Source organism: Lactuca sativa, chromosome 2 (genome assembly GCF_002870075.4).
Source record: "Lactuca sativa cultivar Salinas chromosome 2, Lsat_Salinas_v11, whole genome shotgun sequence".
NCBI lineage: Eukaryota > Viridiplantae > Streptophyta > Magnoliopsida > Asterales > Asteraceae > Lactuca > Lactuca sativa.
In genome coordinates this window covers 10201713-10219146 of record NC_056624.2, presented here as the reverse complement: position 1 = coordinate 10219146, position 17434 = coordinate 10201713, and the positions used below count along the sequence as shown (strand labels likewise).

Genomic DNA, 17434 nt, shown 5'->3' with positions numbered 1-17434 from the left:
TTGATGAAAATTAAGAACAAAAGGTGTATCCAAGTTATGTTGTGGAAAGACGTTACATGCATGCATGAGGGAGGTTAACGGTGCGTGTCAAACGGTGTATGTGTGAGGGAATAAAAATGATGCTAATTTAGTTTGAAATAGGAACCAAACTTCCAACTATCAAAGGTGTGTGTCGAATTGGTAAACACAAACCTCTACAACCATAGTCAAAACGTGTCCCACAAATCCACACTCAATTCAGTTGGAAAATAAAAAGTTCCCAAAATAAATCTAGTGTTTTGATTATATTGACCTCACACCCGTGTCTGTTGCCTCCCTTCCATCCTTCCCTCAAACATTCAACTAGCCACAATAAAAAATGCAGTTCAAACAAAGAACAGCATTAATAATAACATATACTTCTCGCATTAAAACAATACTTAGAAACATTGTAAACACAGATAGTTAAGAAATCATCGAACACAAATAGAACAAACGGGTCTAAATAGTTGCAGGAACTCCTAAAAAAACCTAAGAGCAACTATACATTGCTCTGAATACATCAAAAACCTCAGTTTTTCTTTAACATCAACAAACTCCTAAATTTTCATAATCAATCCCAGAATCTTGGCTCCAACATGAAGTGAGCAGGAGACTGGGTTCGTGCCACATGGCCATATTTGGAAGTGCCATATTTCTTGAACACTGAAACAAGTTTCCCTGTGCCTGATTTTTGGTGTAAACTAACCATCATCTTCGAGCATTCCCTACATTAATATATAACTCATTTCGTTAATTTCCTTTCAAACAAAACAGGAGGAGAATCTTATGCTAATTTCCTGGAATTTTCCTTATAAAAAATGATAAAAATAGGAGCAGAAGTTGAAAAAAGGAGGGGAGAAAAGATCATATACAAAAGTTGATGCTGAGAATAGTGTGAATGGAGTTGAGTTGTTTTTGTCCATTTCTTTGAGCCATTGAGAGTGCATTCTGCAGTGAAGACTGCAGCTGCTGCCAGTAAAGAAGGTGGGAATTTCACCATTTCATACTCCACAAGACACAGATCCATCAAATAGAATGCTAATGCCTCCAACTACATACATCAGAAAAAAAAAAAAATAATTAAAAACAAAAAGAAAAACAAAAACCAAAATCAATGAAAAAGAACCTTTTTTTTCCCCAAAACATTAGTTCTTTCACAAAAGCATAAAGAAACTTGAAAATTGAATAGTGTATGTATGGAAGATTAACATTTCATGAACACAAAGAAGAAAAACAAACCTCTTTCTGAGATTGTGCAGCTTTGAGAAATCTTTTAGTAAACACATATGGAGTGGGAACCGAGAGATTGAACTGAAGGGTATTCACCATTACCTTCTCCTGCAAAATATCAAACAAAAACAAATATCATAATTAAGGACTTTCTTTATATTTTATATAGCCTGTAACAGAAAGTAAATCACTAAATCTAATTACCATGTCAAGAACTTCTGATCTAGTGTAAGCCTTGTCTGAAATTACAATAAAGTCCTCAACAACAGGGACTGAGATTTCTTCATATTTGCATGCAAGAAGCATGGCTGTCACCCCAACAAGCTGGAGCTTCTTCCTTGACACGGTCTGACGTTCCAGGAATCGGTCAATGAGGTTGACCGTTAGATATAACGTCTCTTCCATCAGTTCAAATTTGTAATGAACCTGTTTTCATATTATTATTAGTATTTGCTCTAATTTTGCATTTGGTGTAATAATGTGTTGTTACCTCAACTAGCCAATCGATGAGAATGCCTCTCATCCTGTCTGTTATGTCATGTTGTTGTGACATGTATGTTGGTGAAACACAAGTCAATACCTGCAATTTTGGTCAATCGGAAATGGGAATTCAAATACAAATCTTTCATCAATGAATGCACATGAATACATAAAACAAGAATCATCATGACAAAAAAAAGATTAATAAATATATACCTCTTGTTTTCGGTAGTGTGCGAAAATTTCATCAATGTACTCAACCACTGCCAAAGGATTACCCTTATCAGCATTGTCAATGTCCAAAAGAGGCTCCTCGTATACATCTTCATCCTGAAATAAAGATCCAATACTTTTAAGCTATTTTCAACTTAAAAGAAGCAAAGAACAAGAGGATTAGAAAAAAGATGAGAAATCAAATTACCATCTTGTCTATTTCATCCAGCATAGCTTCTGTATGTTGAACAAACATCGGTGCATTAAAATCATCTTCAACATCAATGATGTTCAAGTCTTCAGTGTCAATCTCATCAGGGATAATTTGGACTTTTGGCTTCTTACCCTGTCATCAAAAGGAAGTTTATGTATACATTATAAAAACTTAGATATAACATAATACAAATCAAATAGGCCTCAAAGTCGCTCAAACTGTACTCAAACTCCTACAATCTCTTTTAAACCCATATGTTCAAATTTATGAAGTAAACTATGATTTTTATCATCCTAATTGAGAATGATCTATTTTGACATGCACCCTATTGACATTTTTACCCAGTCTTGTAGATAAAAAGTGCATACCTCAGGTAAGGGAAATGATGGTTTGCCAGTGGGCAAGGGAAGTGATGGTTTGGTTGTCGTTTGTGCACTAATAGTCCTGCAGAAACAATAAAATTGGGAATGATGAGTGTTTTCGTTCACAATATATCCACAAATTCAAGAAAAAAAATAGGCCTGTTACTGACCTAGTAATGGGTCGACGAACTGGAACAGGTTTCTTAGTAGCGATTGGTTTTTTTCTAGAAAGAAATAATAGAGAATATCATCAACATGTTTACTTGAAGAAAGAAAAGATGATTGTTCAGAAAGGCTAATAATGTGTGAATAAGAAAGATACATGAGTTGATTTTATTACCCTGGTAATCCGTTAGCAGCATAAGGATATGCTGGTGGAGCTCTGATGATGTTCTTGTTGATATCACTCAATGCCCTCCTGTTTTGACCAAGTGGGGCCACTGGTTTCCCACATCCTGCCTTTAATCCCCCTCCTCCTCCTCCTCCTCCTGTAAAGCATCAAAGTTTTAGAGTTATAAGAATCTTTTCGTTATTCAGACATTTTATCAAACAGGTCGTCTACATTTACTGTAGAAAGAACTACTACTTGTGGATCTTTGTTTCAATTACCTTGTGGTCTTGTAGGGCGGATTACATCTGGAAGATTTTCATTTGTACCAGCCATATTCACAATCTACATAGAATCAATATGCCAAAAGAATCGAATTCAAAACCCTTTGAAAAAGTCCTAATAGAAAGTTAGAAGAACATACTGTAAAATTCTTATCGATCTACATGAGCAAGAATTAAACGTTTCCATCAAAATCCAACGAATGATATTGAAAAGAAACAAACCCTGGAAAAATTGGGTATTTGAATTGCTTGAGAAATCTACAGATTTTTATGAAATCGCAAACTCACGAAAGTGAATATAATTACTCACGAAGAACATATCACAACGATCAAGAAACAAAATAAGGACAAAACCCAGACAATCAAGGACTCACCTACGATAAAGAACTTCAAATTCTTCAAAATTAGTCCAGCGACACAAAAAGAGAGAGATTAACAGAACAATTCCATGGATATGCGATCGAAGGGGTCGATGAAATAATCTTGAAGTCTCTCTCTGTCACTCTCTCTCTATCTCTAAAGATCGATGGTATTTGATTTTTGATCCGTCGTGTGATGAATGAAATAGAAAAGGGTTTTCAAGTTCAATATTTGGGTTCGAAATCGAATCGTAAAGAGCGGATTTATGTCCGGCTCTGTTCCCATAATCCTCTTTTGAAAGTAACGGCTAGTAAATTAGAACCGTTGGATCGTTCATTGTGCCTTGATCTGTGTGGTTATGTTTCATAAAAGACCCTGAAGTTACAAGAGTTTTACCCTTTTGGCATAAAACGTAAACAAAATGACCTTTCTATCGGCCAACAAACTTTTTGCTCTCATTGAATTTGAAAGGGAACACCACCACCACATGATTATTTTATTTTCAGTCTTTTTTAATTTATTTGTAGTTTTAGAAATATTTATTTACATCAATATATTCATAAAGGATGTGTTTAACCTACTCGCCTTATAAAGTTGGTTACATTTTTCTATAATTGATAAAATGAAAAAATAGCAAGAAATAAACTAAACTATTAAATCCCTCTATTCAATTAAGATTATTTAGATATGTAAAGTATATAAGTATAGCCAGATTGGATAATTATTTTTAAATGTTATATTTGAATACACAATTTGAACCATTTTTTACTCATTTAACTTGTTTTTATAGCTAACTTTTTATATAAACTATTATGAATACATTTAAATGGAAATCTCCAGAAGAATCCTAAAATTTTAGTCAAATTTATAAAAAAGTTCTGAACTAATTTTTGTTCACAAAAATGCACAGAATACCAGCTAAAACTTCGAAAAAACCCTTTATGGCCGGTTTTGAAGATTTAGCCAGTATTCTGTCCTTTTTTGTTAGTTTACTCAAAATATTTGTACTTTTCTGAAAATTACCCGATAATCAAAATATTGGGACTTTTTTGAAAATTAATATGGAACTAATGAATATTATTATTAACAAATTATTTATAAACATTATTTTTTTTTTATTATAAACAAAGAAAATATATTTGTTGCTAATTTCTAGGAATAAAATGGTCGACTATATACTTCTCTATTATTTGTTGACCACTTTAAAGTCTCTACGTTCTTCATATGTATCATTGTGTGTGTCATAGTGAGAAATACTCTGTTAGACGTAACCAATACAATAGTTGATAATATTTATTAATACACAATCAATAAATGTCTATTTGCTATTAGGCATGATGCTATATGATCACGTGTTATTAGAAAATATCATTATACGAACATATAGATCTTTCATTATGTACTTTAATCTAACTACCACCTAACCTCCAAATATTACCCGATAACAACCATAAAATTACACACATCTATCGAGAGTGAAAAGTAAATTTTGAATGACAATTTAAATAGATAATCACCCTTCACTTGTTTCCATATAAATTATCATTCAAAGTTCACTTTTCACATTTTATAGATGTGTGTTAGTCGATGATTGTTAACATGTGAGGTATGAATGTTGGTTGGTAGTTAGGTTAAACAACATAAGAGGAACAACGACATTAGAGGAATGCTAACTAAGTTCATCTCATCATCATACCCACAACAATGCATAGAAAGAACGTAGAGAGTTTGAGTGGTCAGGAAGCAATAGACTACTTAGACTACCAATTTATTCCTAGAAATTAGCAACAAATGTATTTCCTTTTTTTTAATAAAAATATTTTTTATGTTTATAAATGATTTGTTAATAATAATATCCATTACTTTCATGGTAATTTTCAAAAAAGTCCCAATATTTTGGTTATTATGTAATTTTTAGAAAAGTCCCAAATTTTTGAGCATATTAACGAGAAAGAACAAAATACCGGTAAAATCTGTGAAACCTATCGAAAAGGGTTTATTCGAAGTTTTAACCCGTATTCTATGTTTTTCTGTAAATAAAATTTAGTTTGGGATTTTTTTCATAAATTAGACTAAAATTTTAGGACTTTTCGGGAGATTTTCCACATTAAAATTACATAGTTAGTAACTTTTAATCTGTTATGAAATTTAATAACTTACAATATTTTAGCTGATAAACTATGATATCTTACATTATTATGATAAAAAATGATATGAATAATATGATTGTGAGAATTTACTCATTTATTTTATCAAATGCTTTTTTTTAGTCTATTAATGTATATAGATCGCGTATCTCTAGGCAAATGTTAGGTGTTTTTTATAAATAACTCATTTTCTTGTATTCTTGTATTTATGTATCATTTAAGGTGAAGGTATTATTTTTTGGGAAAAATATAGTACAATATGATATAAGAACAAATTTTCTAAAACTATATTTTCCATAGAAACATGTGCAGCTCTTCTTCCTATTCGACTTCTTCTCGGTGGTTCTTATGGTTATCGATGGCTTTTCCTTGTCTTCTTCCTCTACTTCTCTACTAAATTGTAATGTATCACTAACATAAAGGCTTTCATACAGTTGCACTTGGACCTTGGTCGTGTCAACTACGATGTATGCTATGAACTATTCCAATGCTCCAAAACAAAATTACTCAATTGTCAACATTTGGATTTACGATACTATCTCTTTATTTGAAGCGGATCCAAAGGGATCCGGGGGTAGCCCGGGATACCCCTCAAATTTTTTTTCGGTAATGTAATTTTTGTTTACGAATCCTTCAATTTTTTTTTGATATAATATAATATATATATATATATATATATACACGCATCCCTTCAGTTATAACCACAAACAAATAGTAGAGCTATTGGTTAAGGTGCTGACTTATTGAAGAAAGCTCTTATAACATCCTAAGTCCAGATATACCTTGTAAACCTTGATCTATTGAGAATTTGTCTATTTTGGCCCTTTATAGAGAAAAGGTGGTAAATGAGTACGCGGGGTGTACTAGAGTGTACGCTTAGCGTACTCATGTGTGTGCATTTGATGCGGAGGCCACCTAGTACGTTGGGCGTACCAGAGGGTACATTGGGCGTACTAGGCCTAGAGTAGAAACCCTAATTTGGGGTGTTACCCTATATAAAGGATATGATGGCCTCATTCCTGGCCACCATTTCTAGATACCAAACCCTCCTAATCCTAAATCTTCTTTCTTATAGCTTGTGAGCGGATTGGAGAGCTTGTGAGGAGAATCTTGTGTTCTTGAAGTGGAGAAGAAGCTTTGGAGAAGAAGGAGGAGAGTCCAGGCTTTTGGATATGAGCTTAGATGTGTGGAAAGCTTCACTTAGAGGTATAAAGCTTCATGCTTTCTCATTCTTTTGGTTTGTGCAATCATATGGAGTATTTTACGGTTTTGTCCTAAAAGATGGAGACTTTATGAGATAATAAGCTCCAAAGACCTTGATATGTCCCCTTTTAGTATATTTCGTGGAGTAGAGTCATAAAAATCCAATCTTGGACATTAAAAGTAAGTCATGCATGAGATATGAGCTTCATGAGGAAAGAGGGTGGATGTTTTGAGTGTTTGTGACCTAATCAGCCATGAAAAGGCCTAAAGTCACTGACTTTATGGATTAAGAGATGTTAGAGAGTCCAGATCTGTGATATGAGTCACCGTCTTAACTGATTAAGACCAAATAGGTGAGGAGAGTGAAACTCGGACGTACGTTGGGCGTAATCACAGTACGTGCATCATAGGGGTCGAGCATCCCCGATGTCTGCATGGCAGCCGAGTACGCCCAGTGTAGAAGGTTGGTACGCATATCGTCCTCCTTTCCGTTGACTTTCGATTGACTTTTAGGGTTGGTTAATTTGTGGTCTATAAGGCCATAGAGGGGTAAAATGGTCTTTTTCCCTTCTGTGAGTTTGTAGAAGGGTTGGTTTAGCTTCATTGAGAGCCTTATTAATTAGGGATTATTATCGTTGTGTTAGGCGGAGGCTAGACCGGTGATTCGAGTTCAAGATTATCTGAGTTCTACGAGGTGAGTCTTCTCATTATACTTACCTTGACTGGTATTCTATGTGTGACCGAAGGGTCGTATGTACATATATTATGTATTGATATATCCTACTGGTTGTCTTTTGTGATTTATATGTTGTGTATTATATTGAGTTTCCGAGTTGAGGGACCGGAGGGCCTAATTGAGTTGTAGGACCAGAGGGTCCCACTGAGACACATTGATCGGAGGGTCTTATCTGAGTATAGCCATAAGAGGCTAATAAGTTATGTGTGGTATTTTGGGGAGATCACTAAGCTTTGTGCTTACCATGTTATGTGTTATGTGTTTCAGGTACTTCTCAGGATCACGGGAAGGCGTCGGCTTGATTTTACACACGTCCGAGATTTGAGTTATGTATGAGAGGATTCTGGATTTGTTATATATTTAGTTTTTGGGATATGTGTTGGATGATTTGATACTATAACACTTTTTTAAATGTCTGGAATTGAGAAAATGTGTTTTAAAATGTAACGTCTGTAGATCAGGGCTAGTCAATTATGAGACAATAAGTGTCGAAAATGAATTTTTGATAGAATATTATTTAGAATGAATAGTCTTAATAAAAGTTGTAGTATATGTTACAAGGATTCCGTATATATAAAGAATGTCGAAATCCAAGTTATAACGAAAAAGTTATGACCTGTCGAAGTTTCGCAACAGAACCGGTACTACACAGCGCGACGTAAATAGTGAATTTATGATAGAGCGATTTTTAGCCTTAGCGATCTAAACGAAATTCGTGGAATATGTTAAACCGAGAGTGCGCATAAAAAGAACGTCTAAATCTGACTTCGTATGAGGATGTTATGATTTTTCCAAGTTTCAACTTAGTAGTATGCGCCTAATAAATAATATTGGCAACTGTGTCAATTAGAGAATAAATGATGTTGTTGGCAGTTGTGTCTAATAAATAATATTGGCAACTATACCATTTAGAGAATAAATGATGTTATTGGCAGCTGCGCCTAATAAATAACATAAGCAGTTGCGCCATAGGAACAGATGGACTTTGTGCATATTCCTTAGGATAACTCTTAGGAATGAATGAGTAAAGGGTAGATGATTCTTAAGAACTTTAAGAATAAAGATGATAATGGGGATGAGAAATTTGGTTGATTGTTTAATGTTTAAACACAATAAATTTATTATTTGTGGGTTGAAAACCCTATATGCTCACCAAGCTCCCAAGTCTGACCCACTCAGTTTTCTTTGTATTAGAGGTGGTGGCACCAGAGCATAAGTTGGATGACTTATCAAGATATTTTGGATTATAGATCAGTTGTAACATCCCGAAATCAGGTATATCTCCTTCGCCCTTCTTGTTTAAACATAAAGCATATTATTCTATTTCTTGATGAACTATAAACCATGGCTTATAACTTCATGCCTCATCCACGATAACTCTTATTGCATACTTCGATATTAATTAAGAGGGTGCCACTCTACTCCACAATATACATCTACCTATGTGAACCAATCATATTTAAGATCCACTTATGTTAACCGATCATATTTAAGATATAACTACTTTGTGCATGATCATATTTTTTTGTCAAAATTAAGGTATTTATGTTTCATCATCTTTTCAGTACACATAAATTTTCATCAAGGAACTTGCATGTAACGCCCACGTTTTCATACCAAGTACACCCCATAAAATTTCATTTCTCATTTAAAATTTACAATTTAATTTGGTGTATATTGGCGAATTGGCATATAAGAAGTTATCATAAGAGTCGTATTGGCCACAAATACATGATGAAGTCGGGCGTCATAAATAATCTACCTGCAAAACAGATCATCACAAAAACATAAGCCTCGTGGCTTTGGTGAATAACAGTTACTAAGACATAATAAGATAAATCATATAATCACATAATAAATCATTTTCTCACATATATAGCAATTACTTCTACCAATTAATAAAATTCTCATAACCAACCTCTCCATAATAATCTATCACTTATTCATAATCTATATCTAAACCAATGATATATTTCTTAACCAATGATATATTTCTTATTCAACGATCTATCTCTCAATCATGATCACTCTCTTGATTAATGATCTCTCTCTCTCTCTCTCTCTTTCTCTCTCAATTAAATTAATTCTCTCATTTACAGTCAATCAATCTATCAAAAATATAAAATTATCATTTTTATCATTTAATGCAGTCATTCATTCATGCTTTGTGTGATTTAGTCTTCTAACCAAAAGAATTTTCTCATTTTCTTTTTCAAAAATATCATGGGTAGCTTAAATAATTATTCAATTAGTTTTTAATCGAGACTCCAAAAATTGTTTGGTTACAACTTGCAAACAACCTCATAGATACTTTAAACACTCGTCTTACGAATCATTGAAACACATAGAGCATTGTAGTTTTGCCATCTTTTATAGTAAACGGTGCATGCATATGCAATTGTCTATTAACAACTGACGGTTACACACGTATCTAACAAACTTTTAAAATATAGACCGCAAAATAACGTTTGATTCATATGATTGCATTATGAAATTAATTCACACAACTTAGGGTTTGATTTTCCCCTGTTCTTCAATCTCAATCCTGTCGTACTTAATCTCCAATCCAAAATCAAACATAATAATCTCGATGTAATCTGCAAACATGATGAAAACCCTAGGTTTTTGGATGACAAGATGGGACCTTTTCTGGTGTAATCGAAAATCCAAAAGGTGACAGAACGGGAAAGGGGGTTTACCGATGGAAGAAGAAAAGGAGTTATCGAAGTGTAATAATTGCAGAATCGTTAGGGATGTTGTTGAAGAGTTGATTGGGATTGTCGAAGCTGCTAAATCAATGGGAGAATTTCGAGGAACGCAGAAGAAAGAGAGCCAAATGCTCCAAAGGCGATTGAGGCAGTGTCTGCCATTGTTGGAAGAGCTTCGTGATCTTGATGCACAGATTCCCGAGGATTGTATATCATGTTTGCATAGATTGAAAAGAGCGTTTGTTCTGGCAAAGAAATTGTTGAAGACTTGTCATGCTGGAAGCAAAATTTATCTGGTTAGCTTTCTTTTCCTCTTTTCTTATATGTCATGTACTTTTTAGGTTTTGAAATTCAAATTCAAATTCAACAGTTTGATTTTGTTTTAGGTATTGGAAACAGATGCAATGCTAAGCAGATTCAATAGTGTTTATGATAAATTGAATCATGCAATGGACGGATTTCCATACAAAGAAATTGGAATTTCAGAAGAAGTTAAAGAACAAGTAATTTGTTCTTCTGTTAAATCTTTGATTATCTGCTGTCTTGGTCTTACTTTTGATTTCTTTTGATTCAAATATAGTTTTAATATGTGAATATATATCATAGGGGTTTTGTGATTGCATTTAAGTTTACCTGTATTGATTTCTTTAGTTCTTTAGCTCAAATTGTCTTATATCATAAAACATTTTTTCTAATCTGAAACCATTCTTGTTGATCTTGAAGTTCAAGATTTAATATTTCTCACATAATTAGACTAACTTCTTGACTATTATGACTTGTAATTAACTGCAATATCCATAAGAATAATTTTCATAAAGTAGTAATGTTAATTTATAGAAAACGCTTTGTGTAATATTCTGAACTGAAAATCTATATCATTGATGTAAAATTACAGTATTACTAATATTCAAAAACAAAAGTTGCCATTTTTCATTGGAAAAATATTTAAATACTAAATTAATCTCTCTCTTTCCATGTGACATGTAACATGTTAAGAAGAGGTATATAAATCTGGCTAAATGAATAGGGTGAAATGACTTGAAAATTGTCTAAATTGTATTCAAAATGCTTACAACTTTCTAAACCATTTTATTCTTTGATTGCCAATTTAACAGTAGAGATTTTGTAGTTAAATGTAATGCACTGATTATTTATAACATCATACTTTCATTTATTCCCGTTATAACATAGTACTTTGAAAAATCTACCAGATTATAGGAAAACAAATTTCATTGCTATAATTGGGTAGATTTTTCTAGTACAATATGGAAAAATTCCAAATTTTTGGGAAAAGTTTGAGTAAAGTCCAAAAAGTTTTTTTTAAACAGAAAAGTCACGATTATTTAACATTTTGCCCAAATTAACAAAAAAATCTTTTTTACATCACGATTGAATTGGCATGCATTAGGCTTGTTTGTGATCTATTGTTTGTGCAAAAGACCTACATATTCTCCTCATCACACAACCATATACAAATGAGATCCACAAGATAAAAAAAAAGTAAATGAACATTTATTAAATAAATATAACCTTATATTATTATTACAGGTGGAGTTAATGTGTATGCAACTTAAAAGAGCCAAACCCCGAATGGACAATCAAGACATGGAACTCACCACAGACATGATGACCGTATTGTCAACCGACACTGACCGGATATCTGAATGTGAAGCTATTAAAAGATTGGCAAACAAGTTATCCTTAAACACTCTTGAGGAATTAAGGGTTGAAACTATTGTTATAAGGAAACTTGTGAAAGAAAGAAGAGGACAAAATGCTGAAGGAACCGAAAAGATTATAAACCTTCTTGATAAATTTAAAAGATTTGCGGGAATTGAACAAGCTAATGTTCTTGATGATCCTGCTCCATGTAATAGAACGCTACAAAAATGTGCGTCTATCACGATTCCATTTGAGTTTTTGTGTCCAATCACTTTGGAAATGATGAGGGATCCTGTCATTGTTGCAACGGGTCAGGTGAGTTTACATGATCCATGCATTATGATGTTTACTTTGTCATAATGTTTTGTCAAGGAAAAATATGTGTATTTTCATAATTTTATAGTTTTTGTGATTAAACTTTGTTCATTTTTTTTTACCTATAAAAACACTTTTCTTGGTTACCGGTTTTGATACCAAGCAAAATCTAAAAAAGTACAATGTACTTTCACAAATTATTATTGATTCGGTTACCGGTCAATTTTTTGTGGCTAAATTGATAAAAATATAAAAATACGTTGTATTTTGTATATATGTTTACTTGTTAGGGTTAATGACTTAGTATGAAACAAGTTTATTTATCAATTTATGTAATCATGTTTTAATTTGTTACAAACGAGTTACAAAAAATCCGGTTTATCATATAAATTAGTAGAAAAAAATTAAAATATGGTTGCATAAATATATAAAAAAAGTTGCTCCAAGAGGCTCTCACCTTTCATAAACGTTACAAGTAGGTCACACAACTAGAAAAAAAAGTCAAAAGAAAACAAAGGGCATCCAACTTTATAATAAAATAATCGTTATTTGCCATTTCAAAATAATTAAACCAAATCTGGTATAAAGTTCAGGGGTACTTTTTGCCAATCTTACAAAGTTAAATCAATACTTTAATTTTTTATTTATACTTGGTATGAATGATGCAAGTTAACGAAGTTAATGCATTGATGACTTGTACTATATAAGTTTTTAAAACAATCCTTCGCCGCCACCGTATCAAACCACCACCATCAACCACCCCATCACCACCGTTCCCCAACCCCCGCATGTGTTTTCTTTTCTTACTTTTTTGACCTAAAGTTTTTAATCCAAGTCTTGAATTTTTTGTCGTTTTTAATCCAAGTCTTGAATTTTTTGTCATTTTTTGATGTATTTTCCGGTGATTGATGATTGTATTATGATCTTTCATTGCAGACATACGAGAGAGCAAGCATACAACAATGGCTGGATTCCGACCACCAAACCTGCCCAAAAACCGGCCTACATTTAACCCACACCGCCTTAGCACCAAACGTCGCCCTCCACAACCTAATCCTCCAATGGTGCGAAACCAACAACTACCAACTCCCCAAAAAAGACCCGCCGCCGCCGCCCAAAATCACCCGCGCCGACAAAGTCATAACCCTAATCCAAAACCTTTCCTCCAGCCAATTACAAATCCAACGAAAAGCCGTGACCAAAATCCGTATGATTTCTCGAGAATCCCCGGAAAGCCGAGTTTTAATCGCCGACAACGGCGGAATTCCGCCGCTCGTCCAGCTCCTTTCCTACCCCGATTCCAAAATCCAAGAACACGCCGTCACCGCCTTACTAAACCTCTCAATCGACGACAAAATCAAGAAACAAGTATCAAAAGAGAATCCGATTCCGGCGATAATCGAAATCCTCCAAAACGGAACCATCGGAGCTAAAGAAAACTCCGCCGCAGCATTGTTTAGCTTATCGATGATCGACGAAAACAAAACGTTGATTGGAGCTTCAAACGGAATTCCGCCATTGATCAATTTGTTAACCGAAGGAACAATCCGCGGCAAAAAAGACGCCGCTACCGCTTTGTTTAACTTAACGCTTTCGCATCCAAACAAAGTCAGAGCAATCGAAGGTGGCGCCATTAAACCTTTACTGAAAATGCTTGAAAACGAGAGGTTAGACATGGTTGGTGAAGCTCTTTCGGTGCTTTTACTACTTGCAGCGCATCCTGATGGGAGGAAGGAATTGGGGCAACTTTCGTTTATTGAAACTCTTGTGAAGTTTATGCGACAAGGGACCCCGAAGAATAAAGAATGTGCAAGTGCAGTCCTTCTAAAACTTTGTTTGAACAATTCTAACCTTTTGTTGGCTGCACTTCAGTATGGGGTTTATGAGCACGTGGTGGATATTTCGCAGAATGGGACAAAACGTGGGCAGAAAAAGGCGGGTGCGATTTTTCAGCTTATGAATAAAGGTGACAGATTTCTTTCTAGAACGTAGTGAGGTGAAATATCAAATCCTTGTTTATAGTTATGTTTTAGGTGTGAAATTATGCCTTAGTTATGCATTAGTTATGACTTATGAGGATATTGTAGATCAGGGGTGGATCCACATTGTAGTGTTTTGTTGTGTAAAAATGAATAATAGTATTACAAAATTCAATTATAGTGTGTGAATAAGACAGAAAAATACAAATGGTTGCAGATGAAAGGTCAAAAAGCAAAAAAATGGACAAAGACCGATTTCAGTTACAGATGAGTTTCATTTCGTTTTGTTTTTTTATAGTGATGGTATTTTTTTGATAAAAAAATGAAACTTTTTATATAACTTACAATTACAAAGTATAATTATAGCTTTACAAGATGGGATAGTCGTATTTACAAAATATGTGAATTCCTTTTGCATTCCCATAATCGAAAATATCTTCAAAAAATTTGTATTGTCCCTCTTATACAATTCAATCCGATATAATCATGTATTCTCCCATGTAACAAATTAAGACTACGGTTAACCCGTGTTGTTGCCGTCAACGTGGAGGGTCCTCAACGGTGTTGTAACGCCAGGAACACTGCCCCATGGTGGCATTATGGTGTTTGGCGTTGACACGGCTTGTTCAAGCTGCAACGTGTATTTGGGCGGCAAATTTGACATTTTTCCAACGACTTTGACTTTGACCATTAACGGTTATATTAGATTAAAAAAAAGTAATAATAATTAATTTTTGTTTACCTATAAATACATACAATCTATATCATATTCATTCACCTCATTCTTTTTTTCTCTACATTTTATAAAATTTCATTACTTCTCTATTAAAAAAAATGGATCAGTTTGATCTGTTCGCCCCATCGAACGATGATGACGATGATAATATATTCGTCAGTATGATGTACGAGTATTGTACGAACGTGCTGCTACAACCAAATTCAGTTCCACCACTAACACAATGTGCGATTTTAAACATAGATTGCGAAGAAGGTGCTGATGTCTAGTTCATGATTATTTTGCGGAAAATGATGCAAGAGATTTAAAAAAAAAGGTTTCGTTCGCGAAAAAGTGTTTATACGAATAGCCAACACTTTGGAAAATAAGTATCATTTCTTTCTGTTTTTGTAATTTATGAATGTAGCTTTTAGATAAAATAAATACATTTTTTTACCTATTAAGTTTAGGCATGAATTTTTTCAATTGAGATATTATGCTAGAGGTAAGCGAGGATTCACAGGGTTGCATATATGCAATATTTTAAAAACCGGTTTGAACCAGTCGGTCGAACCGGTTGGACCAGGAACCAGAGGAGGGAGCGGTTCAACTATCACTGGTTTTATGTCGATTTCTGAACCGAATTGAGTCGGTCGGTTTTCAGAAAAACCCGGTTGAACCGGTTAAACAAAATAAAAACACATGAAATAGAACCATTTACATAATAAACTTTGGTGATTTTTTTTTCAAATCTATTTAGTTTTCTTTAAATAAAAACATATGATAAATGTTATAAAGTTTTTTAGTGTTTTTGTATTCATCTAAAACTATATTTTGTTTCGGTATTATATTTTATTTTCTTTTTAACGTATATAGATTGATATAAAACACTAAAACTTATGGTTATGTGTTATTTTAATGTATTTGGATTCATCTACAATTTATTTTTATATGTATTTTTAATGTCTGAACTTGTAAAAATAAAATTCATGATTTATATATGTATGTATGTGTAGGAAAATAAGAAAAAACATGAAAAGTATTGAAACCGGTTGACCTTGCTGTTGAACCGGAAACCGGTCACCATACCGGTCCAACTAAAAAACCGGTTTTTAAAATATTGCATAAATGTGTTGCGTCAATTAAGCTTATGAGAGAGTTGCCCGATTCTATTGACAATTATATGAGAATGTCTGAGAGAGCTGCGAGGGAAAGTTTGTATAAAGGGACGAGAGGTGTTGTTGAAACCTTCGGTGATGTTTATTTGTGCAAACCTTCATTGAATGATATAAAACAATTATATGTGTCAAGTGAAGAAAGACATGGTTTTCCAGATATGCTTGGAAGCATTGATTGTGCACATTGGAATTGGAGAAATTGTCCTGTGGTATGGAAAGGCTAGTATGCAAGTGGTCATCATGGAACGCCTTCGTTTGTATTAGAGGTTGTTGCTTCCCAAGATTTATGGATTTGGCATGCCTTTTTCAAGGCTGCAGGTACTAACAACGACGCCAATGTTGTTGATCAGTTACCATATTTAACGATCTTTTGTCAGGAAAGGCATTGGATGCTTCTTTCACAGTAAATGAAAATGAATATAAGTTAGGGTATTACCTTATGGATGAAATATATCTACCATATTCCACATCCGTGAAGACGGACACCCAGTAGAACCGAGAGAAATTTTTTTCCAAAGACGACAAGAAGAGCAAGTAAGGATGTGAAACGTGCTTTTAGAGTTCTAAAATCAAAATAGCACATAGTTGGACATTTGGCACGACCATATCAGTAAGAAATATTATGAGATAGTATGCATGCATGTATCATAATGTTGAACATGGTGATTCAAGATAAATAATGAAATATTGCGGAGTATTTGACTATGGAATCCAAACAAGTGCAATTTAAACTAAGGACAATGAAATATTTACATAGAGTCGTTATTCAAGACACGCGAAAACACATGCAACTTCAAGAAGACTTGACATTAAATTTACGATGGTAACCAAGATGAATAATTTAGGGAAAAACCTATTTTTTATTTTTATTTTTTATTTTTGTTTTTAAAATTAGGACTATCATATTTTTTTTCGTGTAATATTGGTGTTAATATTTAAATGTTATGTTTAATTTAGGATTTATTTAAATAGCATGTTTTATTAATTTATATTTGTTTTTATAATTCTTAAAAAAACAGAAAAAAGAAATAAATCAAAAAGAAAATAGAAAAGAAATAAATCGATAAAAAGAATCAAAAAAATAAAATAAATAAAAAATAATGGTTGTTATAACATATTGTTTTCCTCCATTGGTATTATAACACCAATGGTGACATAACATGTGAGATTGACATCTTTTCGGTGATCTTTTAACATATTGTCCACACCTATGAAGCACAAAAGAAACATAACAAAAAGAAATGGTTCATGACTTCATGCTAGCATTATGCAGCTAACTTAACTAGAAACCAGAAACTG

At 33.4% G+C, this 17434-nt stretch overlaps 2 protein-coding genes across 2 annotated transcripts; one reads left to right on the top strand and one right to left on the bottom strand.

Annotated features, from left to right (window-relative positions):
• Positions 1-373: 373 nt before the first annotated feature.
• LOC111915509 (G2/mitotic-specific cyclin-2) lies at positions 374-3748 on the bottom strand. The gene is made up of 12 exons (XM_023911165.3): positions 3507-3748; positions 3130-3193; positions 2861-3008; positions 2691-2744; positions 2527-2602; positions 2153-2290; positions 1948-2061; positions 1742-1831; positions 1456-1677; positions 1261-1359; positions 894-1072; positions 374-746 (listed from the first exon to the last, which is right to left on the bottom strand). Exons 2-12 carry the CDS (start codon positions 3182-3184, stop codon positions 593-595), a joined length of 1329 nt encoding a protein of 442 aa, XP_023766933.1. The 5' UTR covers positions 3185-3193; positions 3507-3748; the 3' UTR covers positions 374-592.
• A 6245-nt stretch (positions 3749-9993) lies between these two features.
• Positions 9994-14412, top strand: LOC111915510 (U-box domain-containing protein 15). The gene is made up of 4 exons (XM_023911167.3): positions 9994-10582; positions 10673-10789; positions 11835-12263; positions 13200-14412. Exons 1-4 carry the CDS (start codon positions 10280-10282, stop codon positions 14253-14255), a joined length of 1905 nt encoding a protein of 634 aa, XP_023766935.1. The 5' UTR covers positions 9994-10279; the 3' UTR covers positions 14256-14412.
• Positions 14413-17434: the final 3022 nt, after the last annotated feature.